Below are 19,447 nucleotides of genomic sequence, written 5' to 3'. Positions count from 1 at the left end.
TAGTTAAGTAACGGGAAAGAACTGTGCTGGCTATTAAAATTTCTGTTGGCTGGGCGCGTTGCCTCAAGCCTGTTATCCCAGCACTTTGGGAGGCCGAGATGGGCGGATCATGAGGTCAGGAGATTGAGACCATCCTGGCTAACCCGGTGGGCTGAGATCCGGCCACTGTACTCCAGCCTGGGCGACAGAGTGAGACTCTGTCTCAAAAAAAAAAAAAAAAAAAAAAAAAAATTTCTCTTAATTCTTGATGATAAACCTGAAGGTAAAAATACAATTTTCTTTTGTAAAATTGTATTTTCCTCTGTAAAATTGTATTGTCCTTTGTAAAATTGTAATTGAAAAGTTCCCTGAATGAAATGAAAGTATGACTTAACACTGTAGTATAAATTAGTGTAGCTCATTTCTCAATGGGGAAAAATGAAGAAAAATGGATGGTACTTTCCCAAAGGCATTTCTAAAGAATGACTGTCAAGTTGGTAGGCAGGTCTATCTTTACTGGATTTCTTCCAGAGTGTTTTAGAAATGTCTTGCAAATGGCTTCCAAGGGTTGAAGGGCCTGATAGCAGAACCAATTATGAAATAATTGATAATAATTTAACTGAAAATATACAACCATAAATAATGTTAAACTAAAAAGAAAACTACATTGGTATTTCCTGAATTGTTTTGTTTGTTTGTTTTTGTGGTGGAATTCTCACTGAGGAAAATTTAAACAAGCAGTGAGAAAAATTCTTTTTTTATCACTAAAGTTGACAGCAAGAAGCATAGACATGTATGTTTGAAACATTTGAAAGCTAGAAGGAAAAAAAGACACACAAATAATAAAGCATGAATGTTTTTTCCAGAGGGAAAAGAAGGTACAATTTTAAAATGTCAGCTTAAAAATTTTTATTAGTTTATTTTCTAGAACACAGTAAAAGGAAAAAAAAATGAAACTCTGATACAATCACAGAGAGTGTCAAAGTTCATACCTAAGTATAGTTCCAACAGGCAGTTGTGCATGTGTATGTTTGAAGAGCATTCAAACATCCAACTCTAAAAGGATCTCCATTGTTAGTTGGGTAACCTGTGAGAAATTCCCACCCTACTCACTCTTCAAGGTAAAAACATCAAACTCTCCTGCCTTCCTCTTTTAAGAGCATGTAAATGTTTAACATTTACATGTAAATTTATAAACATGTAAATGTTTATCTAGAAGCCCCAATACACAAACCGTATCCAATAACAAACTTCTAGGTTATCAGATTCACTACAGCAAATAAATCTCTCAGCAACAAATGAAACCAAGCAGATACAGGGGTTGTGAGGGAACAGAAAGTTGCATAAAGAAGTAAGTAGCGAATCAGACAAAACACAGAGCAACTAAAAATTATTAAAGGCTATTGGGAGCTGAATTGTGTTCCCCAAAATTTATATGTTGAATTCCTAACTCCCAGTCGCTTAGATTGTGACTATACTTGGAGATACAGCCTTTAAAAAGGTAACTAAGTTCAAATGAAACCATAAGCGTGGGCCCCAATCCAATGTGACTGGTGCCCATTAAAGAAGAGGAAATTTAGACACACAAGAGACCCCAGAGGTGCACAGGTACAGTGGGACTACCATACGAAGAGGTGCAAAGAGGGTGGTTGTCTGTAACTCAAGGAGAGCCCTCAGAAGTAACCAATCCTGCTAGCACACTGATCTTTGATTTCTAGCCTTCAGAGCTGTGAGAAAATTAATTTCCATTGTTTAAGATATCCAGTCAGTGATATTTGATATTTAGTTATGGTGGTCCTAGCAAACTAATATAAATGCCTTCTGTGGTCTAAGCATTAAGATCCATTATGTCATGCACTCTCTATTTCCAAAATTTAATAAACCTTTCGGGAGTAAGTTTTCTGTTATGTGGATTATGAGATGTATTATAAAGAAACACCATAAATAAACTGTGCCACAGAAATTAATGAATCACAACTCTCCTCCGTTCTTTTCTAAATCACTCATTTAATGGTGATCTTCAGTGATTAAATAGAAATATGCCTTGTCTTTCCATAGTGTTTGCAACCTAGATATTTTTTTCTTTTCTCTTATATTTTCTTTTAAAATGTATTTAGTTTATGCAACCTTGGCTCTTGATCAGATAATCTGAAATTTGTTACTACCCATGTCCCCACGCTCTAACCTAGAATTCTAATGTCTTTATTCAGAAGTAAGCCTGGAATTGCTGGGGTTTTTTTTTTGTTTTTGTTTTTGTTTTTTTCAGTTGCCCAGTTGATCCTGATAGAGCTTGTGTAACATTTGAAAACTAGCAGGAATCATCATGTCTAGCACAATTTCTAGTATGCGTAGGACACGGCCAATGCTTGTTGAAGTAGACCTTTTCAGGGAAAACAGACTCAGATGAAGTTTAAAATTGAAAGGCCTTAAAAAGTCTTGAGATTACATAAAGACACTGTATTTTGAAGCTTGTGGATTTACTGCAAATATTTTGACTCACAAAGAACAGGTACCAAAGATTAAATTCACCAGTGAATACAAAGCTGAGTAAAAATACCAAGGTTGAATCTCAACTTCACTATGAACTTAGGCAAAAATAACTGAAACACTAGGACTCAGTCTGTGTCTATAATAATGGAAAATATTATCCTGTTTCCCTCGAAGACATCCTGTAAGCATTAATGCCATAAGGTATTTGAAAATATTTCATGAAGTATAATGAACAAAACCATGATTAGATTTATAGGACAATAAAAACTGTTTTTTACTATTTTATCTGAAGTTAATTTTGCTTATGTTGAGCATATTTCTTTAGAGTTACAGTTAAAAATGGAGAACTACGTAAAGAATTTTGGCTAGTTGTACAATAATTAAATGCACAATATCTATGGATAAAGCATAATTGCTGTGTAATATGAGCTCTTATGTCAGAGGTACTCTCATTTTCTAGTTGGACCAATGAAATTTAAAGCCTTACAAGGATATTAAAAAAATGCAATCAACAGACCCTTGGAGATCAGCAGAGTGTCACTAACTTTTAAGGCAGGATTGTTCACCTTTAAACTCTGGCAGCAGTGCTAAAGCAATGTAAAATGTTTTGTTTATTTAAAATATATAACTTTCCAATTTATATATAACAGATTGCCTTGTTCACAGAGATTTTTAGAAATTCACAACTAAGTTATGTTTAGTTAAAATGTAACTAAGTCAGATATTTTATGGTAGGCAAATAAATTATTATAAGATACAGTTTAAAATAAGGTATAGTTTACAGACTCACAATTAGTAAATGGCTACAAATTTTTTAAAACAAAACCTTCAATCCTTTACTCATAATTGCCACACCCATGGAAGAAAACTACAATTGCGCTCTTTTGCTCTCTTCTCTAAATTGCCATTTTAAACTTTAACCTAGTCTTTCCAAGGTTTAAATGTTAGACCACTCATTATGAACCAAAGATTTTGAACCCCTTTCTGTGATCTAATTGGGTGTTGTTTCTGTTTCTTTGGTGCACAGTATAGGTGTATCTATTTCAACATTCATTTAAAAGAACATGGATTATCATGCTAATCATTGACATTATAAGGAACAAACCAGGCATGTGCTGGAAAATGAGGGGCATTACTTGTTTACAAAGTGTTGAGCAGAAAATACTAGACTTATAAATAAAGCTAAGCAAAGAGTACTTATTCCGTAAGGTAGGAATAGCAAAACATTTGGTGCTAGGGATGACCACAGAGGATGTACTACAGAAATATCATCTATCTTATAATAAATGGGTACCATGACTCATGTGTGTATTGGCTGTGCAAGATTGCTGAGCTCCAATTGATTTAGTTATTTTTGTTTCTTTCTGAGTGTCTCCCTCATTTTCCTTCTACACAATTTTGCTTTTTTATCTGTCTCAGAAATCTTTGGGGATTCATAGTAGGAAGGGTGTTTCAAGGTTGAGAGTAGGGACATACAACTTTGTTGAAATTTGTGGTGAAAAGAACAATTCCATCTGTTTTAAGCAGTGAAAAGGTCATAGCAATATGAAACTTGTCTATTTCTTAACACAAGCAGCAGAGTCAAATTAAGACTGCAAACTTTTCTTAGAAGTTAAGGTCTTTGAGGGCAGAATCCTCATCTATTTCAATACCTTCAACACTGAATGTGTCTGTATGGATGAGTTCACAATATAATAAAATATAGAAAAAAGGGAATAAAACAAACAATAGATTTTTAAAAAGACAGAACAAGCCACCTCTTTATGACATAACAAAATAATACACCAAAACTGGATTAAAGTGTAGAGATTTGTTCAAACTACATGTTTGATCAGGTTCACAAAGTGTTTCAATTAAATTCTAAAAAGAGGATTGAATTTATATTCAGAAGACTGAGGTTTTAGTCCTTGATTTCGTTACCAATGTGCTGAGATACCTTGAGCAATTAATTGCTCCTTTTATTTTTATTTATTGTTTCCCTTGTTAAGTAATATTTGGTGGTAAATAGTTAAGATCACAAATTATCAGGACAGTACATTTTTAAAAGCTCTTATCCTTTTCAGTAAAGCTTTAGTTATAATAAAAAGAAGGAAGAATATTATTCAATGAGAGGACTTCCCATGACCAGTGAAAAGCATGGCAGAATTTGTCAGCTGCTTATCCATGTCAAATGGGACAGTGGAAAGAAGGGACATAGAGAGAAGTGCTTTCTAGTCATCTCAGTTCATCGCTCTTTCTAGGCCTACAACAGGTTCACTCAGTTGCACGAGTACCTGTTTCAGAGCTAGAATCCTTGAGAACCAAGGGTTGCAATTTTATTGTAGGTATTATGAATTTAAAAAGAATGTGAAAGGAGGGGTAAAGAACAGAATAAAAATCAAGGTAAGGAAAAGGAAACAATATGCAAAGAACAATATTACCTTATATTCTGAAGGATAATCAATTATCAATGCTTCAATTTTATTCTTCATGACAATTCATTTCAGGTAGAATATTAGATTAACATAGGATAGTAGCTTTAAACAATATTTACCTTGGTTTAATTAACAATTTACTTTATAGAGACTTATAATCCATGATGATTTAGTTGCAGCATATCTAAAGTATAATGAAGTTTGCCCTCTTTCAAGCAGTATGTACATATAGATCCACATATTGGCTAAGGGCCTCTTGGGCCAATTACTTCTATTTATCTCTTCATTATTTTTAAATTTCTTCTCACAGATGGATTTTCCTACATGAAGAATGGCTGAATGAATTTTCTCATACACTGTATTTACTTCATCATGTAAGGAATTACATTATTTTTTTCCTACCAGAGAACTGTTTCTTGTCCACATTCCCATCTTCTTCCATTAGGGATATTGTTAATATAAGCTTCAAATACCTCACCCTGGTTTATTTACAGTGTAACTTTTGGTTGACTTATTTTTTTTTATAAATCATAACCAGGAAAGCATTTGATACGATCAAGGTTGTTCATGCTGCTACCAAGACCCTATCTTCACCTGATAATGTATAGAAAATTCTGTTCGTAAATTACATTCTCAAATTGCATTTATCTCCAAATCACTTGTACTCATCTATTTTCATTCTCAGACTTTTGTCCATTGTCAAACCTTTAGAAAAATTACCTGCATTAATGACCTAGACCTTATAAAGAAGTAAGCATGTCACTGTGAAAAGGTACAGGTGATAAGGGGATCAAATCAAACTGAGCTGAGCCCAAATCCAGTGGCTTTAGACACCTACGCCTAACTTTGCTTTTCATTTGGTATAGAGGGTGATAATAGTATCTAGCCAGTAGAGTTATGGCAGGGATTAAATGAGATTCTATATGTAGCTTTGTAAAGTGCCTGGTCCTTGGTATAGGTGTTCAATATTATTAACCTAGTTCTGGATAACACTTTGGGACTTGATCTTTCACCTTCCATTCCTCTTTTAGAAGCTGAGCCACCCAAATCTGGCTATATCTATGCAACTCTGCATCAATAATTCCTGTGCTCTTATTCAAGAACATAGTTTCTCAGGGAAGGTGGTTTTATATCATCAAAGTGTTCCTGACCTCTAGTCTATTTGCACAAATACACATAATGTTAAAATCTCTTTATTATTCTGACAGTTTTTATGTCACATAATCAAATCTTTGCTGACTTGAATTATAGTTATATAGCCATGCAAATGGAAAAGAAATATTGTGCCTTTCACACATGTATATGATGCTCAGCATGTATCTCTTGAACGAGTGTCTGTCACTTTTGCAATTTTATTAGCCATATGTTAAAGGTATCTTACGACCTTCATCATAATTAGATTAGTAACACTGATTGCTTTTAAATTGCTAAAATCCAGAGTGCCTCTGAACTCAGTTGTAGTTTGATTTTAAATAAAAAATTCTTAAGTGTTTTCACTTTTTCATATGTGGGTCTGTTCAGTACATTTTAGCGTCATTAATATTGTTGTCTGTGACTTCAGATAAACCTGAAATTTGATGTTTTTCCTCAATCAGAATTTTTTGTGTTTTTAAAGAATTTTTTTTAAAACATATATTTGATGTTTTATTTATTTATTTTTTTCTTGATCTCCATGTTTGGGTGTTTTGCATTAATAAAATGAAATCTTTTTTCTGGATCTCTTCCCTTGCCTTCCCCCTACTTCTCCCTTTTTTCTCTCTTCTATTTTTAATGAAATAGTTTTCCTCATGTCATGATCAACTATTATAGGCCAAAGGCACTCTTCCTTGTTTTGAATGGAATTTGATACTGTCTTGCTCTTTATCTTTAATGAAAGCCAGAGATTGTCTCCTTAGCCTGATGCAAAAACTGCATAATGACCATCATGAGAGTAATGAAGAAAAAGCAGAGTCCACTTGTTTAAATGAAGTTATTTGTACTTTAGTACAAATCCAAAAAAATGAAAGGTTTATTGTTATACAAGTGGAAACACTGAACAGCATGGATATTAATGAGCCAGCTCTAAAACTCAAAAATGGACTGTTAGCATTATCCATACAAAATTAACTTCAGGATAAACATCTTAGACAGCACATGAAAATATTAGAAGAGAACCAATAGAAAAGGACCTCAGGGACATCTCCCAGCCAGAAATTGTTCAATATAATGGAAGGAATTGTCCAATCTTCTAATCATCTTTGCTGTCAAAGTCTTACTACGTTAATTCCTATCCTTTGGCCAATTTCCATTTGAGATAATTTCTAACAGTGTGGGTGAGTAAGTAGAAAGGAAAGAGGCTTTGGTGATCTTTTCTTTCAGTTGCTGGGAATAGCTATATCATCACAGAGCTAGGATAGCATTTGATCTATTCTCTTGCATTTAGAAAGGGTCATACCTAAATTATTCATGGTTAAAAGAAAGCTTAGCACATTTTATAAATACACCAAAGGCAGAAGAATTTATCTCATTTTTCATGTGCACATAACTGCAATGTGACTCTCCTATGCAGTAAGTCCACTTTGGATATGATCATGGAAAATATTCTACATGCTGGCTTCAGGAACAGGGGGTGGGGGGGCAATTTAGATAAAAAAATAGAACAAAGTGTGTATCTTTAAAAAAGAAGCAGTTGGCAATCTGCACAACAAACTTAGATTTCTCTATTTTTTCAAGGAGAGGGCAATTCAGCACGGGAATGTAGTGAGTATGGTACTAAGGCTGACAATACGTGGACTATATATCAAGGAATACATACCCGTGCAACGGATTGGTAATACAGGAATGGATGCTAATTATTAACTTTCAACCTGTATTTCATCCTTGGTAGGGCATCACGACACTTTCAGTAATGTATGGTGGTGATACAATACTGGTTTTCTAACTATATAATCCTTTACCTACATTCTAAAAATCCATTTATCCACTGGAAAGTGTGGTTATATAAACATAGGGAATTTTACATCTTAGCTCAGTTTTTACGTCAGTTAAATAGGAATAATAATGATTATAGTACTAAGTATGAGAAGGCATTAGCAGAACTATTTTACAATTTAATAAACTGACACGTAGAGGTAAATTATAAGCCATAGATAGATAAATAACGCCAGTTTTTTTGAGAGAACACAATTATAAAAGTTGACTTCAACAAAATATTCACTTATTACCTTTGGCATATAAGCAATTATATCCTCAGTGCAAAAAGAAATTGGAATTCTTAGCCAGAAAAATATTATAAATTTAAGGTGTTAAAAAATCTCTTTTATTTATTAAGTTCTAATTATAGGCCTTTTTCTGAATTTACACCACGTATTTTAAATTCCTTTATTCTTAGAATTTTTTTGGGGGGGGGAGTAATAAAAGCTTGTATTGAACGTTGTTGCTGAGTTTTCACTTCTTAGTAGATGTTCAACATGAGGCATATTGCTCTTCAATTCTGTCCCTCAAGTGTCCTCACCTGTAAAATGTGGATTAGAATATCTGCCCTGTTGTAATCATAACGCTCTGAGAATACAAGCTTTTATAAAAGCATAGGAAGGGACAGGTGTGGTGGCTCACTCCTGTAATCCCAGCACTTTGGGAGGCCAAGGCAAGCAGATCACCTGAGGTCAGGAGTTCAAGACCAGCCTGGCCAACATAGTGAAACCTCATCTCTACTAAAAGTACAAAAATCAGCCGGGTGTGGTGATGGGCGCCTGTAATCCTAGCTACTCGGGAGGCTGAGGCAGGAGAATAGCTTGAACCCAGGAGGCAGAGGTTGCAGTGAGTTGAGATCGCACCACTGCACTGCAGCCTGGGAGACAAAAGTGAGACTGCATCTCAAAAAAAAAAAAAAAGCATAGGAAGTTTGTAAACTATAAGTTATATAGATGGACATTTTTCGTGTGCTCTTATAAATTAAAATATATAAGCTATACATTAACCTATATGTATAAATATAATTTTCATCACTTTTAATTCCCAAAGATGCAGAATGTTTTGTGCAACATAGATTTATTTTGTGTGACATACTTTCTATGTGATGAAAAAGAGGGAGATTATATCAGTATAACGCACTGTCACAGTGGTGCAGGCACAGCCTTTCTCAAGGTATTAATGTTTAGAGGTAATCAGAGCCACATTTTCTTATAAGTAAGGAAAAAGTCTTTGCAATATATTGGAACCTTATTTAAAAAAAGCTAAAAATCAATGGAAGCACTTTTTTAGGTGAGTTGTGGCTGATCTAGCAACTTCCAATTGATTATGCTTCCTCCGTGTTACTGAGGGACAGGTGACAACTGAGAGCTCTAATCATAGAGGCTACAAAGACGTGGACTCAATCAGTGGATTCATGAAGAAGACTACAGCTAGATCAGATTTATAATTTTGATAAAAATGACGTTATAAACATGAGAAAAAATGGCTATAAGAGAATGCCCTCAAAGAGGAAGAACAAGTGCTGAAGTTCAAAAGGACTGAATGATTCCAAATCAAAATGCTGATTAAAACTTTACTATGTTAATAGCAATTGTATTATTTGGGTTGTGGTTTTGTTTTAAAAATACAATAATTATTGTTTTCTTCCCAAGTTTTATATCTCCTAGAAGCTCTGTAATTTTTAGTAATTGACTTTGCACACTACTTGTTGCTCAAAAATATATGTGCATTGGACTAGAAAAGCCTAGAGCTCTGGCTTAGTCTGCCATCATGATAGACAACCTTTAACTCACATGCTACACAGCATTACATGATTCATAATATACTGTTTTTATATATAAGTAAAAAGGGAAGAATATATTATTTTTAAAATCCTGGAATAACATATGTCATTGATGTACTCCTCTGACATGGTGCTGTGTGGGATTACCAAGAAAGAAAACACTGTATCTTAGTATTTTTAACTTCACCTTTCAAAGTCATGTTAAACAAATAATATAGTTAATTTTATATCCTAATATGTTTTTTCTTAGAAACAAATAACTAATTAAAAAAGAAAAAGAGACTGATTTAAATATGAATTACCCTTACATTAATGACTACATTTATATGACCATCTAAAACTAAGAACTTTGTAAATTAAGTTTAATATTTCTTACAAAAAGTATTCAATAGTGTATCTGTAAATATATCATATACATGTAAGTTTTAAACAGGAACTATTAATAAGCCCATATCATTCATATGAAACCACATTATATCATTCATATAATTCTGTGAATCCATGCATATCTAAAATCCATGTTAACAGAAGACCTAAAATGGCGTTTCTGCATATGCATATACATATATATATTCCAGTTAAAATAATCACCAAAAGAATATTATAGCTTATGCATTATCTACAAATTTATCTAAATTTGGATTTTTCCCCCATGTCACCTTCTTAATACAGCAACTTTGAGTTTGTACAACTTTAAATAGTGGTAAGCAATTAATGCTGACATTTAAGATGCATTATCTACAAATTGTGAAAGAACAAGGTTAAATATGTTCAAGAAAAAAATAGAAACAAATGATCACCTTCTCCCCTTCTATTAACAAGATTAAATGCCACTGCCTTTTTTCCTCTTAATCATTTTCTATGTATTAGAAAATGTGTAGGTACATTCTCCATTCATTTAAATGACGAAGATACAAAAAATGATAAGCCTTGAGCCTCATTATACGGCAAAGCAATAATAATCACCCTTGAGAAAATACCAATATCAATAAGCGATCTCTTTCATCCACATCAGACAGTATCTGTACTATTTTTGCAAGAAACTGAGGGTAAAAGTAGACGTATACGTGGCATGAACAAATAGATCAAATGATGTTAGAGGTTATTGGAATATATGTGTCTTCACCCTTGGGAAACAAAATGAACTTACATCTGACAGTCTGATCTGCTAAAACCCTAGGAATTCATGAAATAAATACAGAGTAGAAAAGACTTCTCACAAAGTGAACATTTTGATGAGAATTCAGAATTTTATTAAATAATCTGAGCTGAGAATTTGATCTCTTTTGTGGAATATTCATGAACTCAGTCATGATTTCTAAAATTAATACTTTATACCAAAGCATTAACATAGTACATGTGGAAAATGTTATATTCCAGAAATTACTATAAACTGTTCAGTAGAAAGAAGAAAAGTTCATTAGAGTTTGGTGACAGAAAGGCCTCTTCTGATTCAAGTCATCGTTCTTTGATAATATGCCAATAATTATCATAATATGGTGGACTATGTAGGCAGGCAGCATTGGGTAATACAGCAGAGGTTTTAGTACAGAAAATAGATATATAAACTTGAGTTCAAACCCTAACCGTTCCTGTTTATGATCTTGGGGGAACACATATACATGATCTATTTTAATTATAGTTTCCTTGTATTAAAATGAGGACAGTACTATTTACTTTGGATGATTTCTATAAGGATTAAAGATGGTGTCTACATATTTAGCATGACACTCTTTTCATGATAAACAATAAATGGTAGCCAATATCAATTCTTATCTTAAGCTCAATAAAAAAAATTGTAAAAAGGAACAGTGAAGAGGCAGCATGAAAATCAATCAGTATTCAGTCCTATCCAGAAAGACTATAAAAGAAATTAGAATCTCATGTCTCATTCTACTGAGTGGGAAACTAAACTGTAGAGAAATGGACCCATACAGAAATCAATTATAAACTCACAAATCATTTATTTCTCCATTTCCCCATCTCAACTTAATTCATTCCTGAGGAACAAACTCAGGGTTAATTCATTTGTTTACTTATTCATTGATGTATTTATATATTCATTCATTTATTCTATCAAATAATGCTCCTGGTAGTGCATTATGGCAAAACAATTCAAAAGGAATTGGCAGTTTAACAGAAGAGAAAGCAAAGTAAATATTGTAATCTGGTATGGCTATATGTTTATAATAGTGGTGTGCATAAAGTTATCTGGAAGTGTGTCTGGAAGTCTTAATAGAACTTCTCCAGGTGGGCAGGCAAACTCAGGGCACTGGGGAAACTATGTGAAAACACAAGTGATGATTGAAGTGGTGGTGATCCCCAGAATAAAGTAGTCTACCTAAAGGATGGGATTTCTCTTCTGGGGTGGCTGGTGTGAGATAAAAATGAAGAGAAAAATAGAAAATATATCATGAAGACTGTTATGTAGTGTGAGGGAAAATGCAGATATTTAATCAATGATGAATGAATAATGAGAGGATTTTAGATAGGAGGGCTACACTCTCAGCAACAGTGTGGTAAAGCAACTAAAAGAGACAGAGAGCAAAAAGCAATAAACTAAAGAAAAGCAAGTGTAAGTAGAGAATAGTATAGCAGGTTAGAGTTCAATCATCCAGATAGGATGTCTGACTGATCTGAAGCTTGATGCTAGTTACAATATTGAACAATATTTCAAGTTGTTTGAGGAAATGAAATGTGAGTATAACAGACCAGCAATGATGTTATCTTGACCATTGGATATGAATAACTGAATATATTCCCTCACTGTGAATGGATCAGTTACTTATATCACGCTGTTCAAAGAATAGTTATATAGAAAACAGATCACTTCTACCGAGATGACCAAATTATAGGATTCTGATACACAGAATATTCAGTGATGAGACTCTAGATAAAAATGAATAATGTTCTTGAGTTACAATGACCTGATCCATAGGCTGACAGAGGAGGAGAATGGAAGAAAGCTCTAGGAAGATAAGATTTGATGGATGACCATGAATTTCTTGGGATTTCAAGGAAGGTGAATTCAGAGAAAGGAAAGAAAGTCATGGAGGCATGATAGCATATGTTGCATTCTGAAAGTTAATATAATTTGCTGAACATTTATTGCCTCCTTTATTAGACCTTTAATGAGTGTGGCAAGATAACTTGAGTAAGAAAAAGTAGAAAATGGGAAGAGATGACGGGTACTGCACTAAACTCCTGAGTTGATGCTGCTCCTCTTCAGAGGGACCGAAAATAAAAACAAAAACAAAAATCCCTTGTTTTTTAATAACAATACAACTTTCTAGATTGCTTTTACGAGCATCTAAGCATATTAGATTCATATTTATTTATTTACCAAATGAACGTCTACAACTGCAGGGCATTTTCCACAACACCTTCAGTCTTGGCACTATTTGGTAATTACAGGATAGTCAGTTAGTTCTGTGTATTAGGCATTGTGGAGATAGACTGAACACACCCAAATAACTATTACAGACTTTAAGAAGCTTGCAATCTTGTTATCTCCCCATAGCCATTAACATGGCTCCTCATACGTAAAAGCAACGTGGTAGATGTGTATGGTATTAAATTACACACACACGAGTAGGAAATAAGAATAATATTTTAAAAGAACAGTATGAGGTTATCAGAGCTGGAATGAATATAGATGTGTCTAGAATAAGTTTAAAAATGAATAAGGACTCTGGGTCCTTAAGGGCTCCCTATAATGTTAAACAGAAAGGCAGGAGTAAAACAAGTAGGCAGTTGAAGGGAGAATTGGAGGAGTTATTCAGAAAAAGGGGATCATGACTCCATAGAGACCGCAGCAAACTCAGGTCACTGAGATCCAACTGTGGTGCCAATGATTCTTAGATTTTCCATTACAGTAGAAACATTATACAGGAAAAATATTTATGCGGTATGTACTCCATCCCAAATACTCTTTTTAATGTGACATTGACATTGATCTTTGATTCACTTACATTTTAAATGTTACGAGATTAAGTCTGAGTTTCAAAACCCAAGCAAGGGAGGTCAGAGGACCATTTCTTTTCCAGATCCAAAATGAAGATTGAGCAGAACTGGGTTTCCTAATTGCCTGAGGCCACTTTCTTCCAGGGCAATCTTTCTTGCAGCCCCCTCAGGTGCTTGCTGCAACTTGACTCTAACTCATGAATTCATTATATAATTCCTTGGATGTAAACCCATCTCTACAGATCAAGAAATGGCTCATACTCTTTTGGCTACCAGATATACGGCACAAAAATAGCAATAAAGTACTGACACCAAAATCACTGAATGACTCTTAGACTCATTTAAATAATAGTCACTCTATTATTCATCACTGTCTGTCTAATTGTTCATTTATGAAAAAATTACTAATATTACTTTTAGAATGGGACAGTCAATGTGTCACTGAAAGCAGTTTTTAAGCTTGAGAAAAAATATGGCTTTAAATTATGGGCAGTTTTCTAAATTCTTAAAAAACACTTTCTGCTTTTGCTATTCTGACCCTTATATGTTTCCAAGATAGTATTTTAGAAATAATCATGCAAATTTAAAAGAATAGATCATATTGTAAGTATAAATTTTTAAAGAAGAAATCCTCATTTTGGATTTTGTAAGTCACATTCTGCAAAGCTTTCGGTAATTTTCCTCTAAAATCCAAAAGTGTGGATAATGTCAATTAATATTTAGTATGAACAATATATACTGAAATAACTAGAAATGATTTAATATTCATTTTCATTCTTCCTGTATCAACCAAAAAAGTAGCAAAGTAAATTCTATGGGTCTGATTGCACTATTTTATCTGTTTTAGTAGTGTCTGTCTATTGAACAACTTTATGAGCATTAAATTATACATTAAATATTTATATTAATCAAATTAAATACTTTAAAATACTATTTCCATATTAGTTTGGCACAGAAGCAATTGCAGTTTTGGCCATTTATAAGTAATGTAACTACTTATACTTTTGCCATTTATAATAACTGCAATTACTTTTGTACCATCCTAATAATAATTATGATTCTGCTTATGATTTATTAAAGACTATTTGCAAGTGTTTATGCTCTACCAAACACTATGGTAATATATTTAAATATAAATATTATCCCATGTTATTTTCTCCAGTTTATTTGTAAGGTAAGAGAAGATTAGAAAAATTCAGCAATGTATTGTTAAATCTCAGTGCTACAATTTGAACCCAGTCCTACCTGAGTCCAAAACCAGCATTTTGCTCCAAAATCCTACTTCTCAAAAAAGACCTAAGTAGGCCTTGCCAATAAGACAAGTCTTCAAATTGGTTTCTTGTGTAGGTTCTTATATTCCTCTTACAAACTAAAAATCAACCAGAACAAAACACAAGTCTGATGCCAAGATGAGCCAGTTAGCTTATCTGTTTCAGAAAACAAAGAGATTCTGTTAACTCTTATTTGGTTTTCTCCCTATGTGTGACACTGCCCTAGAGCAAGTGGATACCAAGTCAGCATAATTATCTACACATTCGTCTGCATAAATGTCATGTTTCAAGGGCAGTCAGTTCTTTTATCTTCCAATTTGAAGGTCATCACATACTGAGGGATGCCTAGGATGTGCCTGAGGGATGTCTCTTTCCTTGAGAAAATTTTTCAGTGAATCAAAATAGCATTTCCTTTTACCAAAGGGAGACGTGACTAAGATAGAAGATGCCGTTGGTTTTTTTTCTTTTTGTCTCGTTTTAGTGCCTTAAACATTTTTCCTCAGTAAATCATACATACAGTTAAAATGGAGTAGGAAAAAACAGGTAAAAAAGACGAGAAAAAAATGCAATCAAGAAACATCAAATAAGAACTTCCTTAGAGAGACATTAAGAACTTTCAGGCCGGGCGCGGTGGCTCACGCCTGTAATCCCAGCACTTTGGGAGGCCGAGGAGGGCGGATCACGAGGTCAGGAGATCGAGACCATCCTGGCTAACACGGTGAAACCCCGTCTCTACTAAAAATACAAAAAAATTAGCCGGGCGTGGTGGCGGGCGCCTGTAGTCCCAGCTACTGGGAGGTTGAGGCAGGAGAATGGTGTGAACCCGGGAGGCGGAGCTTGCAGTGAGCCGAGATCGCGCCACCCCACTTCAGCCTGGGCGACAAAGCGAGACTCTGTCTCAAAAAACAAACAAACAAACAAACAAAAAAAACTTTCAGAAACTTTCTGGCTCTTACGGAGAAAGGAGAAAAGTTTGGATATGAGAAACTACACAAAACTCAATAATTAGAATTAGAAATGAACACTGGAGTCAGAGAGAAAAATAAATATTATATTCTTTCTGTATTATGTGGTTTGTTAAAATAAAGGGACAAATTGCTTGTATATATTAAAATACCTAAATAAAAAAAGCCATCTATACAAAAAAGAATTATAACCCCAATAATTATAAGAATCGTATGTGTTAGACACTGTTTAAGGGACTTTATATGCTGTATTTCACCCCATCTGCAAGGCAGTCTTAGAACACAGGTTGTATTGTAATGCTTATTTTATGTTTAGATAAACTTAGCCTTGTAAGAGGTTAAGGAATTTACCCAAGGACACACAGCTAAGAAATGGCAAAACTAGAATTTGAACCCAGGAAATCCGATTCCACAGACTGAATACTTATCCACTATATTCAGGGATCATAATAAGCAATAATATTTTCGTATTTACTATTTCTAAATATTATATCTAAAGGTATAATTTTAGACAATTTTAAGCACTATTATATCAATATGCTACCTGAGCATATTAATAAGAGAAATAACTTATAACTCTCAGAAATGCAATGCAAAATCAATATCACGTTAGTTATGTATTAGATATTAGGGGACTCGGTGCATAATACTATACAGTCATGACATAGCCTTACAACATTTATAAAGATATTTAATTTCAAAGTCAATTTCAAGATTAAAAAAAAAAAACCTTGAGTCAAGTTTTCTGAGCATGAGAGCAGCTTACTGCAGGCCATGTATCCAGGAGGAAAAACTGACAGGAGTGATACAAACATAACCCATTGTTTTAGCAGTGGAATTACATGTTCCTCAGTGTGGCAGAAACAACTGATAAAGAGCCCAGGACTTCACTAACCGCTAAGCAGACACCCAGAAATCAAACTATTCTGTGTCACTATTCCTGGTGGTAGCACCAAACTCCATGTGGGATGCAAGAAGTTCAAAAAAATTACATATTCTTACACATGATTTAGTGATGGACTTCTAGAGGAATTTAGACAACAGACAGCTGCCCTGGTTAACTACACACATAGGACTTCTCTTGTTTATTGAATCAAATGTTGTCATGTGAGACATAAAAATAGAAAATCTTTATATTCCTTTATTTCAAAAACAAATAAAATACTTACATTATTAACAGAAGAGCATACTGGTTTCGGTCCATAAAATCTTTGGGAAGGGACAACTGTAAAGGAAGTTCTTTTAAAGAAAGAGCAAAATATTAAAGATGGAGAGTCATTTGCAGGTAAAACTATAAGACGCAGAGAAAGTTGTTCTTGAATAACATAGCATGCACAAAACTTTACCATAGTCGTCAATATGAAGGATTTTAACTTCCGGCTTTACTATTTTCTTCTTCAGGATAGCTTCCTTCAGCATAGAATTGCTTTCCAATATAAAATATTCTGTAAACCAAAAAAGGTAGTGTAAATAGCTAACTCCTATGCATTAAACAAGAATCAGTGTGACACAACAAAAAATTATCCAGTTGTTACCATTTGGCAGGCACTGTGCTGATTAACTCATCATTTCTCTTCTGAGTTACTACAACAGTTTTCTAAGTGAGCTTCATTATGCCAGTAATTTTTTTAATTTGCTTCTTTATTAAATTTATCATTTACATTTTCAAAATGCAAATCTGATCATATTGTTAACCTGCTTAAGAATATTTTAGTAAAATACAAGATTATCTAACACCAAATGAGTTGAGATTCACAATATCTAGGTACCTATACCAATTAAAAGGCATACAGAAACACAGGATGAGGACATCTGGACTGCAGTTCAAGTGTTTAATAAGGTAGAAAAAGCATGCGCATATTATATATTTCTAAAAATAAAAACTGCAGAATCTGAAATACATGAAAATTATATGACCTAAGATGAAAAATATACTGGGTGAGATTAATAAAATATAAGGCACTGCAGAAGAAAAGAGTAATGACCTTGAAAATACAGTAATAGACAAATATCAAAAATGAAACGTCAAAACATTTGATAAAACATGAAGTGGACATCAGTACTTGCTGGAATTTTGATGTACATGTATTGTATTAAATTTGTAGATCTATTTGGAGAGACTTTACCTCATAAAAATAGTGAACCTTCTAATCCATAAATATATATATACACTCACATATATGTTTGCATATGTGTACATACTGTATACATATATATCGATGTGTACATACTGTGTGTATATATATGTGTGTGTATATATATACACACACATATATGTCTGTGTGGAAATTTGAGTCTTTAATTTCTCCCAGCAATATTATATAGATTTATAGAGGAGGCATTTATTTTTATTAGATTTATTCATAGATACTCTATGGATATTTTGACCTTACTTTAAACAGCATTTTAAAAATACTCAAATCTTGCATTTTCGTTGATGAAATAGTTGAATTTTGCATATTGGCCTACAGCTGTAACCATGATAAATTCACTTGTTTTCAATAGTTTATAGGTGTGTATATTCCACAATTTTTGTTTCCTTATTTTTTGTTTTTTACACGGTATGTCTTCCGCAAATAAACACAGTTTTACTGCATAAAATTCTTTGTCTTACCCATTTTACTGGCTAAGTCCTCTACTACAATGTCGCACAGAAGGAGTGAGAACAAACATTCTTGACTCTCCCAGTTCTCAGGGAGAAGAATCATTTTCACCATTAAGCATGATGTCAGCTGTATTATTTTTACAGATACCATTCATGAAGTTCAGGAATTTCTTTTCTAGCTTATCTTGATTAGGAATTACTATTGATTGATTATTATTGTTGTTGGCCAAAATTTTCAATTTTTTTCTAAGTCCTTTAAAGTTTCATTGTAATATGGTGAATTACATAGTTTGTTGAAGGTTACAGCAAATGTAGAATCTTTGGGTAAACCCAACATGGCCATAATAAATTATCATACTTTCTATAATTGTTAGGTTTGACTTGCCATTATTTAATTAAGGTGTTTTGCATCTAAATTCATCTTTATTTTGTCGTGATCTTTTTTTTTTTTTTGTCCTCCCAATATATATGTCTGTATTTGGAATCTGGTCAATACTTGTCTTATATTTTTAAAAAGAGTTTGTGTAAGCTTGGTATTAATTTATTCAATGTTGCATAGAATGTACCAGTAAAGCTAGCTGAAACTGGAGTTTTCTTTGTGAGGAGAATGTTAATTGTATATTTCTTCTAGTGTGAATGTTTAGAAATTTGTGTCTTTTAAGGAATTTTTCCATTTCATCTAAGATGTCAAATTTATTGGCACAAAATTACTTATAATGTTCCATTATTGTCATTCTAATATCTATAGAATTTGTGTAGACATCATCTCTTTTATTAATGGCATTACATTTTTCTCTTTTTCTTCATGTCTCTTGCTAGAATTTTGCCAACTTTATTGATTTTGTCAGGGAAGCACCCTTTGGTTTTATACATTTTCTCTATTGCTCTTTTCAATATCATTTATTTCCTTCTTACCCATTTTTATCTCCTTCTTTCAACTTTGTTTTAATTTGCTCTTCTTTTTCTAGTTTCTAAAGGTGAAAGAGGAGATTATCGATTTTAAGCCCTTCCTTTTTATGCAATAA

General features: G+C 33.3%; 1 protein-coding gene and 1 long non-coding RNA gene across 2 annotated transcripts in view; one reads left to right on the top strand and one right to left on the bottom strand.

Annotated features, from left to right (window-relative positions):
* The window catches only part of DPP10 (dipeptidyl peptidase like 10), a 720,618-nt gene that overhangs the window by 30,330 nt on the left and 670,841 nt on the right, over positions 1 to 19,447 (bottom strand). The window contains exons 18-19 of the mRNA XM_033231721.1: positions 17,164 to 17,262; positions 16,987 to 17,056 (exon numbers count right to left, since the gene is read on the bottom strand). Coding sequence (XP_033087612.1) covers positions 16,987 to 17,056; positions 17,164 to 17,262 — 169 coding nt within the window. The remainder of the gene's footprint in view (positions 1 to 16,986; positions 17,057 to 17,163; positions 17,263 to 19,447) is intronic.
* Positions 37 to 15,593, top strand: LOC117095108. Its single transcript, XR_004441819.1, has 2 exons — positions 37 to 114; positions 15,539 to 15,593. It is a non-coding gene; the product is annotated as an uncharacterized LOC117095108 (long non-coding RNA).

The sequence above is a fragment of the Trachypithecus francoisi genome, unplaced genomic scaffold (assembly GCF_009764315.1).
Source record: "Trachypithecus francoisi isolate TF-2019V2 unplaced genomic scaffold, Tfra_2.0 Lachesis_group13, whole genome shotgun sequence".
In the NCBI taxonomy this organism is placed as follows: domain Eukaryota; kingdom Metazoa; phylum Chordata; class Mammalia; order Primates; family Cercopithecidae; genus Trachypithecus; species Trachypithecus francoisi.
This window is presented reverse-complemented; position numbering and strand designations above follow the sequence as displayed.